We start from the raw sequence: 20428 nt of genomic DNA, 5'->3' as shown, positions 1-20428 counted from the left end.
TACACTGTGCTACAATGAGGCTAAAAACAGAGTTCAAATGACGTTTTTCCAAACAACTTTTTATGTCGGGGCTTCAGGACACTTGGATCACTACGGACGAGCAGTATGGAGATATTCTGTGGTTTCAGTTATGTGTTTTTTTTGGACGTTTTAATCTGGGGCACCGTCAGCCTGCATTAGGTGGAGTTGTGTTGCTACCCCCTCTCCCCTGGGATCTCCGCAAGTGATGTGAGGACTCTAAAACTTCACCTGAGCCTCCCGGGGAGTATGGGTGAGTAGATAATGGCTGAATTTTCATTTTTGGGTGCACTATCCCTTTAAATTTAAAATGTAACCATTACTTTACTTGTGATAACACCTGCCCACATTTAAGGGTATTGTTTGCAATGGAAACACTCAATGGACCTAGAGTGAAGGTACCATGTCCGAAGGTTTATTTTTGGTTCCAAAGGTACCATACCGAAAGTGTTTGGTGGAAACGGGCTTAAGTGGCTGCCACACAAATGCATTGAAGGATTAATACAAAATAAACACGCAAATGATAAAGAAATACAGGGGGATGGAACAGAATGGTTAATAATGCCTGAGGGGGCGAACACTGACAGAGAGTTTGGATGAATTCTTAGTGTCTCCAGCAGAACCAACATCTTGCCAAAGCAGACTGCATCCATTCAGATTTAAACCCCATATATAAATTTGTATCGATTCTCTTTCACTGCTGCTTATTCCCCCATAACAGTGTCACCAATAAACTATGTTACTATCTGTCAGACCTCAAGCAGAGGCCATAGATTATAGGTCTTGTGCATATTCTCCATGGCTGAGAAGAGAACGTCAGGATCACACTGCCGTCTTTTTTCCTATCTATATTCATTGGTTACGAGCAGCAGTAAATCCAAAGCCCGGTTGAGATTAGAGAACTGTCCAGAGTTGGAAATTGAAGCCTAGTGTTTATCCTGCTGGTCAGGCCTCCTGGGCTACAGCGACAGACGCTATCATGGCCGAGCAAGAAGCCCCTGATATTTAGAGGGTAATAAAAACTAATAGGGACATGCAAAAGCAATTTTCTCATCTCTTATGAGCTGAAGGGTGGATATGTTCAAGTTCTAGAAAAGAAAACAAGTGTTAGTGTCCACTGGAGATGATAGAAGGAGTTGTCTATCTTTTCACCCGTGTCTCTTCTTATCCGTTATTATATCTAAACCACACTGAGTCTATCTGCCAGCCCGCTGCCCTTAATGTCAGAGGACACAAAAAGTCATCTCGTCGCCACTGACAGATGATTGTCAGAGGTGATACAAAACCCAGCAGCGCTAGCTTTCCATCACAATAAGGAATTGATTCTAAGAAGTCATCAGTGCTGCTGTCTGTGTCTATTTATCTCCTGTTCAGGGTGGTTGACCACAGAGATATGGTGGTGACAGCCACACAGCAATGTCCATACCTTGGCGCCCCCAATGGAAAAAAAGAGTCAAAGATCACACTGAATCCACAGTCTTGCTAATTAGTCTTATAGATTCAGCGAGTAGCATTTTTAAAGAATTCTGCCTTTTATAATCAACCCACTGAACATAATAAATGTTTGATTGTTAGGATTTTTTTTTCCCTTCGCAGCAGAAAACAAATCATGATTTCTTGTTTATTATGACAAAGACATTCCATCTCTCACATTGATTACGTTCCCCAAAACCACTTTGCAATCAGTGTCAGTAGCAGCCACCGGTGTGAATATCAAACATGTTTGGTTTTTCATCTGAAACAGGCAGGGAGGAGAGCACTTGTGATCACATGATGCACTTTACACTTAGGTGAGAGCTTTACACTTAAATATCTGCATTACATGAGAACTAAAGACATTCAAACTGAAGGAAAATCCACCACCAGGGACTGTTACTCTGTGTTTTGCAATCATCTCAGAGATTCAGGCACAGGGAATCGTAAAGGTACAAAGCTACAGTATTATTTTGATAGGGATATGTTAAGGCATTTTAAAAAGTTACATTTTATTGAATTAAAAAATGTTCTTGGCTCTCAATCCAGTCCTTGGTGGTGTGCTGCCACTGCCATACCCTTCACTTTAATACCACTGAATCAGCGTCTTAGGGGTCAGCACATCTAGGGTTTTAAATTGAATTTGATTGAACTATAAAAACCAGTCGTTGCTCTTTCCATTGAAAATAATGATGACCTTGCTCAGCACAGTGTTGGCTGCTGTTTTCAGGGACAAATCTCTGATAAACCCTCTGCACACTATCTACCCAGCTTGTAAAACGTAGCGACTAGTTGGTGTAACATAGTGGAGCATTTATTGCCTGAAGAGTAAGATATTTTAGTCAGGATTTAAGGCTCAGACATACTTAAAGCATTGAACGTTCGCGGACAGTTGAAGTCATGCATGTGGTTCCTGTCATATCACAACTGAGGGTGTGAGGGAGGGCTGGGAAGCTTAGTGTCCTCTCACTGCCAACATCAGATAGAACTGGAGCTAAGAGGACATTGCTGGGACCAGAGAACATGTCAAATGTCTGCAGAATATCCAGCTTAGAACTAACTTCACTGCAATACGGGGCCACTGCTGGCTTAACCACAATGTTTTGAACAGGACTGGACTGGATTGTAGAGCAAGAGATTATATTTTGAAAGTGGAGCATGTGCAGTGGGATAGGTTTACTGTCAACGCAGTCACAAAAAAAGGGCTGCACACAGATGTCCCCAGACCTCCATGCAGACCCCCTGCAGACATAGGTGGATGACAACATTTACGTCACGTGGAGACCACATTCGGAGCTAAAACAAGATAAATATTGGCCTTACCAGGTGGCCATGTGAATGCTTACGTTGCTACATATCCGATGGAAGCGTAAGTAGGCCCACTGTTTGCAGAAAGTTTCCCACGTCAGCTTTAAAGGTGATAACACTTCAGTGTTGTCACAGCTGATTTCTGCTGTCCCCAAGTGGTCAAAATAATTAGTTACTGCATGTTTTAAAAAAATGTTTTAGTAACTGTGTAAACACCTGTTTATATCCAGGTCACTGTGAAGATGCAGTAAAGTGAAGCTGTCCTGTGACTCAACATTATATTTAGACATAAGCAGAGAATATATCATCTGTGAGGCTTTAATAAAGGGTTAGGATTTTTGAAGAGGGATCATGTAAGGTATTTATACACTCACCGGCCACTTTATTAGGTACACCTTGCTAGTACCAGGTTGGACCCCTTTTGCCTTCATAACTGTCTTAATTCTTCGTGGCACAGATTCAACAAGGTGCTGGAAACATTCCTCAGAGACTTTGGTCCATATTGACATGATAGCATCACACAGTTGCTGCAGGTTTGTCGGCTGCACATCTATGATGCGAATCTCCCGTTCCACCACATCCCAAAGGTGCTCTATTGGATTGAGATCTGGTGACTGTGGAGGCCACTGGAGTACAGTGAACTCATTGTCATGTTCAAGAAACCAGTTTGAGATGATTTGAGCTTTGTGACATGGTGCGTTATCCTGCTGGAAGTAGCCATCAGAAGATGGTACAAGGCAGGATGGATCCATGCTTTCATGTTGTTTACACCAAATTCTGACTCTACCATCTGAATGTGGCAGCAGAAATCCAGACTCATCAGACCAGGCAACGTTTTTCCAATCTTCTATTGTCCAGTTTTGGTGAGCCTGTGTGAACTGTAGCCTCAGTTTCATGTTGTTAGCTGACAGGAGTGGCACCTGGTGTGGTCTTCTGCTGCTGTAGCCCATCTGCTTCAAGGTTGGACGTGTTGTTGGTTCAGAGATGGTCTTCTGCAGACCTTGGTTGTAACCAGTGGTTATTTGAGTTACTGTTGCCTTTCTATCATCTTGAACCAGTCTGGCCATTCTCCTCTGACCTCTGGCATCAACAAGGCATTTTCACCCAGAGAACTGCTGCTCACTGGATATTTTCTCTTTTTCAGACCATCCTCTGTAAACCCTAGAGATGGTTGTGCATGGAAATCCCAGTAGATCAGCAGTTTCAGAAATATACAACAACCATGCCACTTTCAAAGTCACTTAAATCACCTTTCTTCCTCATTCTGATGCTGGTTTGAACTTCAGCAGGTCGCCTTGACCATGTCTACATGTCTAAATGCATTGAGTTACTGATGACAGTTGTGTTTGGCTGATTGGCTATTTGCACTGACGAGCAGTTGAACAGTTAAAAAATCCCGAACTAACCCTTTAAAGCGAACAAGAAGTATGCCTACAGTATAATCATGGAGTGACCGCATATGTATGTCATATATATGTCATATTTTAAATCTGCACCTTCATGCTGCAGTGCTATGAGAACTGTTTAAGGTAAATGCAGCCTGTAATGTACAGAACATCCTATGCACACTGTATTTATGGACAGCCATTTAGCGGTGAACTTTCTACCGTTCAGCCCCTCAACACAGACGTGCACGCGCACACGCGCACCTGCCTCTCACCTCCTGAAAGACGTCAATGTGTTTCCTCCTCCTCTCTCCATCGTCGGATTTCTCACTTGTGGCAGAGGAGAAGCGGACGCAACTTTTATTTTTTTTTCTCAGAGACGCGGAGCGGACTCAGACCTTTTGTCTGCTCTGTGGTGACTCTCCAACAACACCTCGGCTCTGTTTCATTCTTCGCAGAGACGAATCGCGGGACCTTCTGCAACGTTTACTGGTGAGTGTCTTCTAGGTTTTATCTGGAAACTCATCAGAAATTAATACTTCTTATAATAAAGAAAGATAAAGCATCTCTTTTTCAATTATTAGTCTACATCTGAGTGTTTTTGTTTGCTTGTTTTTTACTGTGTTGATTTTAATTCACAGACTGTGACCCCCCTGCAGGATGTGATAACCTCTAACAGTTTAATACTCCAACTGAGACCACCTGCAGCTTAATAGAGCCAAGTTTGGTTTTATAAACTACCCCAGAGCACTAATTCAAAGTCAATTTTCCTTCTACCTCTGCAGATGTTATTATTAATTTATTTTTGCATGGCACTGCATTAAAAATAGACCATCACTGATCACCTCAAGCAATAACTTCTTTCATTTACTTTAATGAGGCACCACCTCTGTGGAGATCCCATAAATCCTGATTGTAAAAGCAAGCTATTTAAGATCATTTCTTTGTCTCTCTTGCATTGTAATAATTGCCTTGTGCTACTGCATCAACATAAACGTGGTTTAATCTGGTGAAATGTATTATTTTTTTCCTTTAATTGGTTTTATATTACACTTTTGCTTTACCTCATGTTTGCAGGGGGGTTTAAGTGACCACTTTTGCAGCAAATCAAACGCCCTGTCAACACACTGAGCCTAGTCTGTGAAGTTGGCTTGCTGTAAAGTGACAAGGTCTTAATAAATTACACAAAGGTCTTTGCTCAACCCACATTTTTCATCAGAAACTATCACAGAAATGTCGCAGATGCCAGCTTGATTACGTCTGGAGCACTGAGCTCATGTAATTTGTTTTGATCATATGTTGTCGCCATGAATCCTGACCCTGCGTGAGTAATGCTGACATGGGAACTTTCTGTTCCAGGTGAAGATGAGCTGCTGCACACAAACAAGTTCATAATTAAGCTCAAGGAATCATTGGCGCCATGCACCAAAAAGCACCCTAATTTTTCACTTAATTTCTTGGATCAATTTTTCTCAATCACAAGTAAATAAGAGCACGTGCTACGACATGGGGGACTCCAATATCAGCCACATAGTAGCAGCTTATACAGAGACGCAGGAGAATCTCCCAGCAGGCAAGTTGGATCATTACATGGACACCTACGACATGGACTACGGCATCCCTCCTGATGAGATCCCAGACACGACACAAGGCCAAGCTTTCTTCGTGGCCACCATTGTTATCGGCGTGGTGCTTGTCTGCATCATGCTCGTCTGTGGTTTTGGAAACTTCATATTCATCGCTATGCTGACACGCTACAAGAAGCTCCGCAACCTCACCAACCTGCTCATTGCAAACCTGGCCATCTCAGACTTCATTGTGGCAGTGGTGTGCTGCCCGTTCCTGGTGGACTACTATGTGGTCAAACAGCTTTCCTGGGATCATGGGTTGGTGTTGTGTGCCTCCGTCAACTATCTCCGGACAGTGTCACTCTACGTGTCCACGAACGCGTTGCTTGCCATTGCAATTGACAGGTGAGTGTGTTATTTTTTTGTCATGTGTTCAGTTCAGCAAGAAACTTTCCAGTACTGTCTACAGAGATTTGAATCAACAAAGCTTTTGTGTTTTATCCGGCAACACTGTCTTTTCTCCTCAAAGAGCGTCACAAACAACATATACATCAGGTCTTTGGTCAGCTTTGGTGACTCAATCCACTCGTTCGTCGCCTTGCTGTATCCAAGAGATTTTGAGACTGATTTTTATCGGCAGATACAGTAAACAGATTTTCAGACTGTTGCCAGTCTTTGAATTACTGGTTTCAATCAAGCCATGATCACTAACCACATTTTAGCTGCACAAACTACAAGTGTAACTGAAGCGTCTCTACTCTCCGCTGCTTCATGCTCATTTTCTATTCACATTGAAGCAGTTGTGTTTACTTTTATCAGTGATGCAGTCCTGTTTATTGCTTCATTGGCATTATACTGCGCTTGAGCTTTATCTTGATGTATAATTCATGAAAATAAAATATTTGCGTTCGTGCACACTAGTGCTTCAAAGACGTGCTTTGATTCATTCTTGACTGGTAATTAGCTTGAAAACATTTCCCTTGGTGGGCTGCTCCCTTCAGTATGCAAGAGGTAGATGAATGTGTATATCCCTGTCCATCTGTGCAGGCTATATTTACCCCCCCCCCCCCCCTATGGCACGGGCTGGATATACTGCAAACATGCATCACTGATGTTTTGAGCGGGAAATAATGCTGTTTACATACCAAAAAATACAGATCTCAAAAAACCAATGTGAGCATTCTGGCAACTTCACTCGTAGGACAAAGTACTTTAAGCACATTTAAGTACTTTCATCCAGTATAATTAAACTGAAAGGTGGTGGAAATATCTATAATAAGAGAAGGGATTGGATGGCATTAGCATAGCAGCATGTTAATACTGAATGTAACCGCATAGAAGCATAGGGGAGAGCCGGGCACAACATATACAACACATTTTAGTTTAATGCTATGAAAACTGTTTGAGATTTTTTTTGTTTGGTTGTTTTATTCTAACATTATCTGCTACAAATGAACAGTTGTTTTTTTTTTCTAGAACTTACTGTACCTCATGGGTGGGGTTCATTGTAACAGGCAGAGGGTTAGCTGTAACGCTTGCTGGAAAAGTCTCTTCAACGCAATTTAATCTTTATACTATAGGTTGACACTGTTTATGGATCTATCTATGATAGATATCCAAACATCTATCCATTCTTCATCTAAACACCAATGCTTCATGAATGGAAAGATCATGTTGTCTTATAGATATAGATATCTAGATAGATATCCATACGGGTATCCATCCATCTGTTAGTCTATCATCCATATTCAGTGGTTGGACTCATAGATGTAGCCAGGTCTCCAGAATGCAACCTCCATCACCTCCATTCCATTAATTTTCTTGCACTACATGAATGTCACGTTATTGCACCGCCTTGTAGTGCATGCCTTAATGTAGGGAGACACCTACACGTGAGCACGAGTATACACAAAGTCCACTTATTTAAAATTCAAGATTGGGTAACCTGGATCCACATGAAAAAATATGAGTATTGAATGTATGAATAGTGACAAGACTGTGAAATTGTGTGTCAGTAAGATACCTTTATTTAACCAGGAAGTCCCACTGAGATTGAAAATCTCTTTCACAAAAGAGACCTGGCCAAGGTAGCAGCCAATCAAAACACATTTAAAATGCAACACATACAACATATAATACAAAAATCCACAATAAAACAGCAACTATTGAAACATAGTGGCCTGTCAAGCAAAACAAGCACACCTTATGATGCCCTTAAATTTATCAATGGATAAAAGTGTTTTCTAATTTTAGTTCTTTTTGAAGATTGTTTCATGTCCAAGCTGCACAGTAGGAAAATGCAGTTTTCCCCAGATCTGTTAAAACTCGGGGTACAAGTTGTAGTACTTGTAACACGGTGTTACAGCTAACCCCACTTTGTGGAAATTTTTATCAAGCCTAGCTAACCCTTGCTGGGAGTTGGGTTCATAGTTCTAAACGTTGGTTTGTTTTAGGCAAGAAGACAAGTTATAAAGATGACATATGGTTGAAATTCGGAGACTTACATAGACAGCTCAGTAATCAATAAACAAGTACCACAAAGAAATTTACTCTTTGTTACTGAACTCTATGGAATTTCGTGGGTCACTGTTTAGTGGTATTGTGGTCAACTAGCCAGAAGTACAAAAGGACTGATCCTGTGTAACCACTTAAAAAGTCCATGTCACAATTTACCCTTTGTTAGGAGGTTCCCTGCACTCCCCTACTTCAATTACAGGGGATACTGAATTAACAGGATACTGTGTGTTCAGTATGTAGATAGACCAGAAAACAAAGGGCAGCAAAAAATTTCAAAAACATGTCATACACTGGTGAGAAATGTTTATTTTGAATCAATGAGCGTGCCCAGTTAATTAGAGGGTGGGAGTGACAGCACAGATACACACATGTTCAAACAGGCTTTTCTCACATGTGACTTTTTGACATGTGACCATTGGAAAGACACAGGTGTGAATGATCAAACCAGTTATGGCTGGATTTCATTCAGCTGTTCCAGTTTCAGGCTCCTGGTGTTCCATGGCTTACTGGGACACTTAACCAGAACAAAGCCGTCGTTAAGGTTATTAGTTAGGCTGACCAAACGTCCTCTTTTGCCCGGACATGTCCACTTTTCACGTCCTGTCCAGGGCGTCCGGGGGGTGTTTTTACATTGATGATAATGTCCGTTTTTCCTTGTGTGTGTGTGTGTTAGAGTGCGGCACGGGCCGCATATTTCTGTCCGAACGTGACAGTCATTCTGTTTTGTTATGTCCGAAACCGAACCAAGCCCGACATTATTTAATTACTAAAGCACTGAGTTTGTGTCACACAGTTGTTATGGTTACAGGCTATTTAACAGGCCGGGCATGCACCATGGGTGCTCCACGGAGAGGGAGACCTCCGTGTTTGAGATGGGAGTGGGCGGCAGGAGGTCCAAGGATTCCAGCGAGGGGAGAGAGAGAAACAAACAGCCAATGTGTGTGTGTTGTGTTCAGGTGTAAATAACAGTCCCCAAGCAATAAACCGGACAGACAATGGGATTTTATTTATTTTTACACTACATTTTCACTGAAAGCTGACCGAATCCAACCCGAGCCCGAATACAATTTATACATTTTTGACCGAACCTGGCCCGACCCGTCGGGTAGGCCTACCGTTGGGACCTGTCAGGCTCGGATCGGGTAGCCACACTCTAGTGTGTGTATGTGTCCCATCTGAATTGTGGTCTTTGAGAGATATTATTTGGTAATATAACTGAATTTTCTATCCATACATATAAATTTTAAATATATTAAAATGATAAGGCATCTTTGAGTAAACTGCGAGTATCATTTAAGTAGGCTATGTCGTGGCTGGGCCGAGTGTCCTCTTTTTTTGGAAATCAAAATATGGTCACCCTATTATTAGTAACACCTGTGCTGACAAGTCAACATGTCTGCTGTGGAAAAGGCGGGTATTCACATTTACTGATAAAGCCCCTGAGTGTAACACAGTTGGATAAACGATGCTAAAGAGCATGATTGCTTTGGGAGAGGCACAGATCATTAACACTTCCTTACTGCATGTCATCCATACAGGACCATAAGCTGTCCTGTCACTAATTGAGCGGACTGCTTCATTGCCTGCAACTGTGTCTCAGATATTTAAAGGCCTTAAATCCATGCTCCTGTAAGTACTGATTAAAGTCGGAGTCTCTCAAATGGTTGCTATTGATTTTTGCCATTCTTGTAACAAACTTGAGCACTTTTACACCGTGCATAAGTTTAGTTTTCTTGTAGTGAACCCAGGTCTCCAGAATGCAACCTCCACCACCTCCATTCCATGCATTTTCTTGCACTACATGAATGTCACGTTATTGCACCGCCTTGTAGTGCATGCCTTAATGTAGGGAGACACCTACACGTGAGCACGAGTGTACACAAAGTCCACTTATTTAAAATTCAAGATGCCCTGTGAGGAGATGTAACATAATGTGAAGGCTGGAAAAGGAGTGTTAAGTGTGCCGAAGTGATTATTCTGTATTGTTCAGTCAATAATCCCCCCGCTTTTGTGTGAGCTTACACCACAAACAACAGCTGACTGAGCGCAGCCTGTTATTGAAAATCCACATGCCTGCTGCCAAAATAATGGGCGATAATTTACTCCTTTTGTGGGTGGTGACCTGAATATATAGTGCATATTTAGATCTTACGTGTATTCTAAGGTAGTGTACATGGTAATACTGCAGCAGAAAAGTGAAGTGAATAAGACAACAGTGTTGGAAAATAAATATGAAATAAGTTAGTTAACATTTAGCTGAAGCTCATCCACCATCAATCATCATTTTTATTCATCATTCGTCACATGGAAATAATACACGGTATCACTACAATAGGCTATGTATGTAAACAGGAATCTTATCAAGAGGATGCTGTGTAATGCTGCTGAACATTAGCACATCATTATATACATTAAAAAAAAAAAAAAATACCGCATGATACATAAAAAAAAAATTTGTGGATGAAGGATGGATGAAGTGTATCCATATAGAGTGCTGCAAGGATGGGGTTTATTTCCAAGGCCAAGATGAAAATTAACATCGCTGTGGTTCCCTCGACAAATCAATACAGCATCGTAGCGCAGTATTTTTTTTGTGACAATATCGTGAGATGTGAGATGACAGACTGAACACTTTTTATCTTATTAGATAAAACACATGTTGACATAGTTTTTCTTTTGGAACACAATTTACAGTTGAAAAAAGGTAATGGATCATAATATATCGCAATATATTTTATCGCAATTATTGCAACATTTTTAATCCATATCTGTTGGCATTCGACCTTTGAAAAACATTTTCATAGTGGCCAAAAAACTGTTTGCTTCTCAGCTTGCCTTACACAAAGAGAGGCACGGACCTGTGTTAACAGGCGGTCTAGCGCCATAAATTACATTTAATCATTCATATAGAAAAAGAGTCATTTAATCCAATGAATCACTTTATTGTTCACGTTTTCTTATGTTTTGTTTGATGATTTCTTTTGTTCTTTTAGGGTTATGATATCATAAAATATGATGACAGACATTTGAAGCATCATTCAAAGACCTTGTTGGCAGAGTAAGGCTATACAGTGGCTCAGCATTGTGAACCCAAAAGTTAAAAGATCAAGCACCAAATACAAGGATGAAAGAATATACTGAAAGAAATAAACTTGAATTGGAGACGCTCCGCTGTTTCCCCTTTCACCTACACACAACTGAACTCAGCTGCGGGTGCAAGGCTTTTATTAAACACGCCCACAATGGATATCAGACAGCTGGCCTGTCAGCCAATCAATCAGTCCTCAATCAACTCAAACAATCAATCAATAAACATAACATAACATTAAGTTTGCCCATCATAAACACAAAATAACAAATAAACATTTAATAATTGGGAGCACCAACTCAACACCCCCACTTACTCTTACATTATTACATCAAAACAAAAACAAAAATACATTAATTTTTTTTCTGTTCTTTTCAGTTTTTTTTTTTTTTTTTTTTCAGTTATCTCCAAACATAAACTTGGCAAACTTAATCAACTTAAATTTTGTTGGAGGTTTGGTCATCAAATCTGCTACCATCTGATCAGTAGGACAATACTCTAAGAGTATTTTCCCATTGTTCACAGTGGACTGTATTTTGACTAAGGCAACAGTACCTTGGTTGTCCTCATACACCTTAGGTAATGTATATAGATGTTTATCTATGCCCTCTAAAAGTTGTGTGAGGTACAGACACTCTTGGATGGTAGCGGCAAGTGCAATATACTCTGACCCACAAGTGGACAGTACTACGGTTGCCTGCTTTTTGGTTTTCCATGACACTTAAGTGCTGCCCTTGGTTGGGCTTATACAATAACCAGATGTACAGTACAGGCCAAAAGTTTGGACACACCTTCTCATTCAATGCGTTTTCTTTATTTTCATGACTATTTACATTGTAGATTCTCACTGAAGGCATCAAAACTATGAATGAACACGTGGAGTTATGTACTTAACAAAAAAAAGGTGAAATAACTGAAAACATGTTTTATATTCTAGTTTCTTCAAAATAGCCACCCTTTGCTCTGATTACTGCTTTGCACACTCTTGGCATTCTCTCGATGAGCTTCAAGAGGTAGTCACCTGAAATGGTTTTCCAACAGTCTTGAAGGAGTTCCCAGAGGTGTTTAGCACTTGTTGGCCCCTTTGCCTTCACTCTGCGGTCCAGCTCACCCCAAACCATCTCGATTGGGTTCAGGTCCGGTGACTGTGGAGGCCAGGTCATCTGCCGCAGCACTCCATCACTCTCCTTCTTGGTCAAATAGCCCTTACACAGCCTGGAGGTGTGTTTGGGGTCATTGTCCTGTTGAAAAGTAAATGATTGTCCAACTAAACGCAAACCGGATGGGATGGCATGCTGCTGCAGGATGCTGTGGTAGCCATGCTGGTTCAGTGTGCCTTCAATTTTGAATAAATCCCCAACAGTGTCACCAGCAAAACACCCCCACACCATCACACCTCCTCCTCCATGCTTCACAGTGGGAACCAGGCATGTGGAATCCATCCGTTCACCTTTTCTGCGTCTCACAAAGACACGGCGGTTGGAACCAAAGATCTCAAATTTGGACTCATCAGACCAAAGCACAGATTTCCACTGGTCTAATGTCCATTCCTTGTGTTTCTTGGCCCAAACAAATCTCTTCTGCGTGTTAACAGTTGTTCTAGAGATGGGTCTGCTGCTAGAACTCTGTGTGGCATTCATCTGGTCTCTGATCTGAGCTGCTGTTAACTTGAGATTTCTGAGGCTGGTGACTCAGATGAACTTATCCTCAGAAGCAGAGGTGACTCTTGGTCTTCCTTTCCTGGGTCGGTCCTCATGTGTGCCAGTTTCATTGTAGCACTTGATGGTTTTTGCGACTCCACTTGGGGACACATTTAAAGTTTTTGCAATTTTCCGGACTGACTGACCTTCATTTCTTAAAGTTATGATGGCCACTCGTTTTTCTTTAGTTAGCTGATTGGTTCTTGCCATAATATGAATTTTAACAGTTGTCCAATAGGGCTGTCGGCTGTGTATTAACCTGACTTCTGCACAACACAACTGATGGTCCCAACCCCATTGATAAAGCAAGAAATTCCACTAATTAACCCTGATAAGGCACACCTGTGAAGTGGAAACCATTTCAGGTGACTACCTCTTGAAGCTCATGGAGAGAATGCCAAGAGTGTGCAAAGCAGTAATCAGAGCAAAGGGTGGCTATTTTGAAGAAACTAGAATATAAAACATGTTTTCAGTTATTTCACCTTTTTTTGTTAAGTACATAACTCCACATGTGTTCATTCATAGTTTTGATGCCTTCAGTGAGAATCTACAATGTAAATAGTCATGAAAATAAAGAAAACGCATTGAATGAGAAGGTGTGTCCAAACTTTTGGCCTGTACTGTACTTCGTCTGTCATTGACATCAGCAGCCCAATTCACATCACTGTATGCTTGTATACTCAGGTTCTCATCACTTTTCCTGTAACACAACTCTTTGTTACTTGTGCCTTTGAGATACCTCAGTACATGCTTAACTGTACCCCATTGCTATTATACCCAATAGCTTCGATTTTTTGTGTGGCAATATTTTATTAAAACACGGACACCAAGTACCATTTTTTTAATTATATAAATTAGTAATTTTGCAAGTACAAATCAAACTTCTGGTAGCCTACTAGAATAATGAAATTAATTTTCTTTCTCTCAAGAAGAGCATTTTGCTGCAATAGAATTGATGGAAGTGAGAAAATGTTTTCTTTGAGGGGCATTATTAACCGCTGAAAAAATGTAATAAATCGAAAAGTATGTCATCACAATACTCAGTGTATCAGAAAACGTTAAAAATTACTATAATACTGTATTATGACTGAAGTATTGTGCTAATTTTATATATCGTGGGGCCTCTGGTGATTCCCACCCCTATACCATAATCGCATGACTTAAATGCTAGCACCACAACAAGGCTTCAAAGCCGTGTTCGACATGATGACGTTCTGTGTCTCATTTAGCTGCTTGTTAGCAACTGTCTTTTATGAGAAACGTAAAGGTTTAAAAATGTACAAGTGGGATATTTACTGATGTATTTTATGTCGTAAAACAGGGGGTGCTAAAATGCTAACTCATTTCTGAGCTTTTGGACTCATTTCCTCACCACTCTAATGAAAAGGTTGACCTCTCAATTTAAAAATTTGATGTTTTTTTGAGTTTCTAACCATGCTGTGATTGAAAATATGAGGCTGTTTAAAAAAATATGGATTTAAACAAATCTAACAAACATTAGTAACATTTTTATGTTTGTATTTACCAAGGCTCAATCAACATGCACATTCTCTTTCTCTTGAAGTGGGTGGTGCTGGGATCAGATCCCCAGACAAGTTCACTGTAAAAATCACACTTGCTCCCGCACACACATTGAAGCTCTGTTTATTGGGTCATTGGGTCAACGTTGACCCAATGACCCAATAAACAGAGCTTCAATGTGTGTGCGGGAGCAAGTGTGATTTTTGCAGTTATGTAGCACCTATGCTTTTTGACTCCATAAAGGATTACCTTCTACCAGCATGAAAAATTCAGTCCCCTGAATAATGGAGCGCTGTGTATTAGACTTCAATCTTCCATGAATGACTGAGAGCAATTTGCTGAGTCTGTTGTCATCCCACAGGACTCAGAATACTGAACAGGGCAGTTTGATTGCTTTGTATTATGTTTCAGGTATTCTCTGCCTCTTAAATGCACAATATGTCTGTGTTCTTCCAGGTACATGGCCATAGTCCATCCTCTGCAGCCTCGTATGAAGTATCAAACAGCCTACTGCCTGATAACAGGGGTTTGGATCGTCCCCATCCTGATATCAATTCCCTCCGCCTACTTTGCCTCAGAGACCATGTACCCTCATGGCGGCACCACCCCAACCACCCACAAAGTCTTCTGTGCCCAGATCTGGCCTGTGGACCAGCAGGCCTACTATCGGTCCTACTTTTTGTTTGTTTTTGCTGTGGAGTTTGTTGGGCCTGTGATCGCCATGGCAATGTGCTACGCCCGAATTTCCCGCGAGCTCTGGTTCAAGAATGTCCCAGGTTTCCAGACAGAGCAGATCAGGAAGAGGCTGCGTTGTCGCCGCAAGACAGTGATGGTCTTGATCGGTATTTTGACGGCGTACATCTTGTGCTGGGCACCGTACTATGGCTTCACCATCCTGCGAGACTTCCATCCAACGCTCATCTCCCGTCAGAAGAACTCGTTGGTGGCCTTCTACATCATCGAGTGCATTGCCATGAGCAACAGCATGATCAATACCTTCTGTTTTGTGACTGTCAAAAACAACACGGTTAAATACCTGAAGAAGATTGTACTGCTGCGCTGGAGGTCGACCTATACGCCCACTAAAACTGTGGATGAGATGGACATTAGGACCTCCACCTTGCCTGTAACAGAGGAGATTGAATGCATTCACTTGAGGTGAAGAGAAGAACGTCTTAATGTAACACTCATTTAGATTTGGGCTGTTAATGTACAGAAATTAAGTAGTTGAATGATAATTTTGACGTGGGACATTTCTCTCATGGTTAAATCACATTTTGGAAGGATATCAAGCATCATGAAGCACAAGGAAAGATCAAACTGGTAGTGTAGTCTACATGATGGGCATGTATACACACATAGATCCTAAAAAAGCTCCAGGTTTCCATATACCCACTAAAAAATGTACAAGGATACGTAACAACATCGTTTTGTGACAGAACTTTCACTTCAGCTATTTGTTTCCGCAAGGGGTAAACAGATGTGACAGCAAACTGAGCAAAAGCTGCAGACCATGCAGAGACTCGTCATCATTCCCTCCCCCCATGCAGCTGCGTGCAGTGTGTAGTGTCTGCAGAGCAAGTGTGTGGTCAAACGTGTGTACGAGAGAGAGTGACGGTGGATACGCCCAGAGCAGACAGCTGTTGGCCATTGGAGCAAAGAGGGAATTAGCTGTAAAGTTGTGAGGTGGTAGTAAATGTACAGTGTAGGGTTCAGTTTGTCTTTGATGAAACAGTCAAGACCCAGGTAAAGTCCTTGTGTTTTGCTTCTTAAGTGCTGGGTGAACTGAAGTTAGGAAGCATCAACCTCTGCCCTGGAGGTTAAACCATGTCTCCTTGTTGCCTAGCCACCTTGTGAAGCACAGTACGTACTGCATTCCCATATGGAGCTTTTAGTTTGACTGTAACCTAACCTTGTTTATTTATTTTTTATTTAGAGCAATACTGTGGGAAAAACTAAATCTGTCAGTTTACATACCTTAATATTTTCTACAATATCTCCCTCTCAAGACACAGCTGATATGACTGTTATTACAGGAACTATCCATCCCAGCATATAAAGCACATGTTCATATAGTTTATATATACATGACAGGAGCAAGATTTTAGACATAACTCACAATATTAACTCATAATCCTATAGACATACAGTTCATAGTCCAAAGCGTTTAAATCTCCCCAGCTCTAAATGTCCTTGGCTGTTACAGTGTTGTGTTGGTTACAATAAATTGTTTCAGGATGTTTCATCCTGGTAACACACACTCAATCTCTTTGAATTGCCTCAGTTATGTGTGAATGCATGTACTCTATGTCAGTATGGTGGTTTATGGGGTGTTGCATTGGGTCAAATCCTAGGGCTCCGATCAAGAGAATGTGTTTTGGAAGCCTGGGGTGGCTTTTTAAAATGGTGTTCAGTGAGAGTTAGCCGTTTTGCACGCTGCTTTTAAGTTGCTGAGTGCCACATGTTTTAGTGCTCAAATGCACTCAACACAAGCGCCCAATGTCATTTTTCTTATTGTCCAATCAGATTTATTAAGAGGCAGCCTTCTGTGGTGGCTATGACAAGTGGTAGGATGCAATATTGGCCCTGATCACACAGAAAGCGTTTTGCAGGTTGCAAAATGCGAGGTGCAGCATACTGCCTTTTTTTGTTTTTAAATTAAATGCCATCAGTTAAAAAAACTGCACCTTTTTAATTGTTGCCAGGCAACTACCCTATCACCTCCTTACACAATATCATTTTTTCGTTTTCGTTGTTGTTTTCACAGTAATTAATAGCTGGTTACTAAAGTGGACAGGAAGAGGGTACTTGCTGTAGCTCTGGTTTAGGGTTAGAGGCTGTCAGTAAATAGTCTGTTAGGCACAGGGAAGTGGAGATCAGTGTGGGTACATGAGACCCTAAAAAGGAGGGTGGATCATGGGAAGTACCACCAGTTGGTCCAGGAGCTTCGCATCCATGATGGCTGTTTCCAGACATATTTTAGGATGACTCAGGGGCAGTTTGACAACCTGCTGTTGTCAGGCCGTATAGCTCTGTGTATCCAGCAACCGCTACCACCACTTTCTCCTCCATTGTTTACCAACTGTAAACTTGTTGTTGTGACCACCAGCGAAGGCCTGCCTCCCAAATCATCGAATTGGACAATAGGAAAAAAGATGACAAAAGTTTTTTCAACTCAAGGAGTTCAGAGCACTCCGGCAAAAACACCAGGTACCCAGAGCGCAGAAACACAAGGCGCATCACAAAGCAAAAAACGCCCTACTAGGCAACACATAGCTGAACAAATCGTCATCTCAACTACTTTCTGACCTGTGTCCAGTCCCCAAATGCAGATTCAAAGGTACAGAAAGCACTCTGTCTGATTTAGGGCAAACAGGTCACTGAACATAGATCAAACTTTGTTATTCAGCAGCAGATACAGTGCAGGACTTCCATGAGAATGTAATTGTTGTGTACACTGTGACTTTACACTGTGTAATTGTGAAGTGTTGTAGCATGTGTTTATGAAATATGACATGGAATACTTGTAAATAACAGCTGCCACTGTCTTTACTGATCCATGATGTTGACTACAGTACCTAATCTTTGTATTGCCTGTACAGTGTCTGTTTTCAAATTCACTGAAGGTCAAAGAACTCTTAGAGGTTCTTTCATTGACCGTTGTATTTATATTTCAAGTTTTGTGTTTTGTGTTTTTCTTTTTTGAAAATCAGGAATTATATGTCACTCTGTGGAATGTACAGCATTGAGAAGGTTCAGTTGAAGAAGAGATAAACCAATGAAGACATATTCCCACGTCTTTTGAATGTCTTAAAAAATGTCTTGATTATGTGTTCTTTGAAAAGAGTCAATATATTGCATGTTGTCTTTGTAGATGGATGGATTGTATGTGCGTCAGTTGTAATAAACAATGAGACCCTGGAATGAAAAGCTGCTTTTATTTAATGGGCTGTACTTTGTTGTTTTTTTTCTTTTATGTAAGTTGCCTATAACATCCAAGGACTCATTCATTATCAAATGAACACTTCACACAGCATACAGTACTGTGACCGTCATTGTGAACCCTGTCATGTACAGACACACACATAGAAATAATGAGGGGCTAAAGAAAAGCCCCTCCTTTGGCTTTTTTTAAATCATCCCAGATTTCATTAGTCAGTCATGTTGGCACACACTGTTAATGAGAACACTAGTGCCACAGTAGACCTCTGTCAAACATTTGGACTTGCCACAGTAGGAAAACTAATGACATCAGCATGGCTTAGTACCATTAAGTCTCCCAGTAAGCTGTTCCAGTGAGCCAACATGGACAATACCAAGGCCATTACCAAGAGGAATGCAGCTGTCATCAATGTTCTTGAACATTTCAAAGCCAAAATGTCTGCTGTGAAAAAGGTCTATGAAGACTTGGCAAGATTATCTAAAGCCCACGAGCTGTTCTTGTTCTCGTTATATACGTGGAATTTCTGGATCCTTATAAATGGTATAGGTGATCATGTCTTATCTGTGGATAAATTGGAAGTGCACAGCGAATGATAAGAATGAGCCTCGGGTTTTGGTGTCATGCTCTCAGAATCACCATGCATTTGCTCTTTGCACTGACACTCTGCTGTCTTTTTAATTTGAAATCTTGAAACCCACTGTCGAACATGTGTTAACAACCTGGCCAGCTCATGAATTTTACATTTCAGTATGCCTCTGCCGCAGAATTAAAGTAGCTAATTCATGCCTGCTTCTTTTCGTTGTAAGACACTCTGAGAATATCATATGAGTCACTGCCAAAATACATTTACATCCAAAATAGTTTGTTTTAAATGTGTTGAGGTATCACACAGCATATCTTTTATAATTCAGAGTTATTAGATGTAGTTTTAATATTTAGAAAAATTATTGGCGTTGGAAAACAAAGGTTACAGTACCGTAACCCTAGTTCTAGTAGGGAGCCCTTTACTGGAATCAATGGATAATACTTTGCTCCAGTCACAAGCATGCAGTGCCCATTGAAATTTGAATTAATGTAGCCAGCCAATCAGGACCAAAATGCCTGCATCCCACAAAGTATAAACAACAATACCATCACACTATCCGCCATCCTCTTCAGTGAGGGGCGTAAGACCGGCAGGGCCTCTACATGGAGGACTCCGCCTGTGCTAATAGGACTAGTGTTACAATATTGTAACCTTTGCTCTAAACTTTCTGGGTACGGTGTGTGGAGCCCAGTGACTAAACGCCCTGTCACAACATAACATCGACCCAGTCACACTGATCCTGACCGGCTACAGGTTTGTCACTGCGGTGTGCAAATCACTGTCACTAAAGGGAACAGTGTGGCAGACAGCTTTTCAGTACTGCAATATAGGCACGTTCTATTTGGCCAGCTTCGTTTCTGCAAATTTCAGTGGGTGATTGCATGCTAATGATATTGAATAGTATTAATTATAGAGTCCAGTAGAGTGCTAACCCTTATGAAATTGAACATGACCATGTTTCAGCATCTGAGAATAAATTCTATGTAAAGATCCTGACTCATCATGTCAAGTCAGTTCTCTGATGGTCACAAAGCACACATGATGGACGGAGACCAAAGGTGGTTTGAAAGAGGAAAGAAGATGGTTATCTACACACTCAGTCATCCTGCCTTGGGTCATGCATGGCTGGAGGCTATCTCAGCAAACATTGGGTAAAAGACATTGAACAGGCTGCCAATCCATCAGTAAGTGAAGGGTCAGGCCAGAACAACCTGCCCTGAACAAAGGGGGAGGTGGTGACACTATTTATCAGCAACTACCAATGTTATCCTGATGTCAGTCAGGAAACTTCACAGTAATCCCCCACCACACCTTGTTCAAC

General features: G+C 41.2%; 1 protein-coding gene across 1 annotated transcript; it reads left to right on the top strand.

Moving 5' to 3' along the window:
- Positions 1-4531: 4531 nt before the first annotated feature.
- On the top strand, positions 4532-19823 carry prokr1b (prokineticin receptor 1b). The gene is made up of 3 exons (XM_033612832.2): positions 4532-4676; positions 5544-6157; positions 15035-19823. Exons 2-3 carry the CDS (start codon positions 5691-5693, stop codon positions 15738-15740), a joined length of 1173 nt encoding a protein of 390 aa, XP_033468723.1. The 5' UTR covers positions 4532-4676; positions 5544-5690; the 3' UTR covers positions 15741-19823.
- Positions 19824-20428: the final 605 nt, after the last annotated feature.

Source organism: Epinephelus lanceolatus, chromosome 17 (assembly GCF_041903045.1).
Source record: "Epinephelus lanceolatus isolate andai-2023 chromosome 17, ASM4190304v1, whole genome shotgun sequence".
In the NCBI taxonomy this organism is placed as follows: domain Eukaryota; kingdom Metazoa; phylum Chordata; class Actinopteri; order Perciformes; family Serranidae; genus Epinephelus; species Epinephelus lanceolatus.
This window is presented reverse-complemented; position numbering and strand designations above follow the sequence as displayed.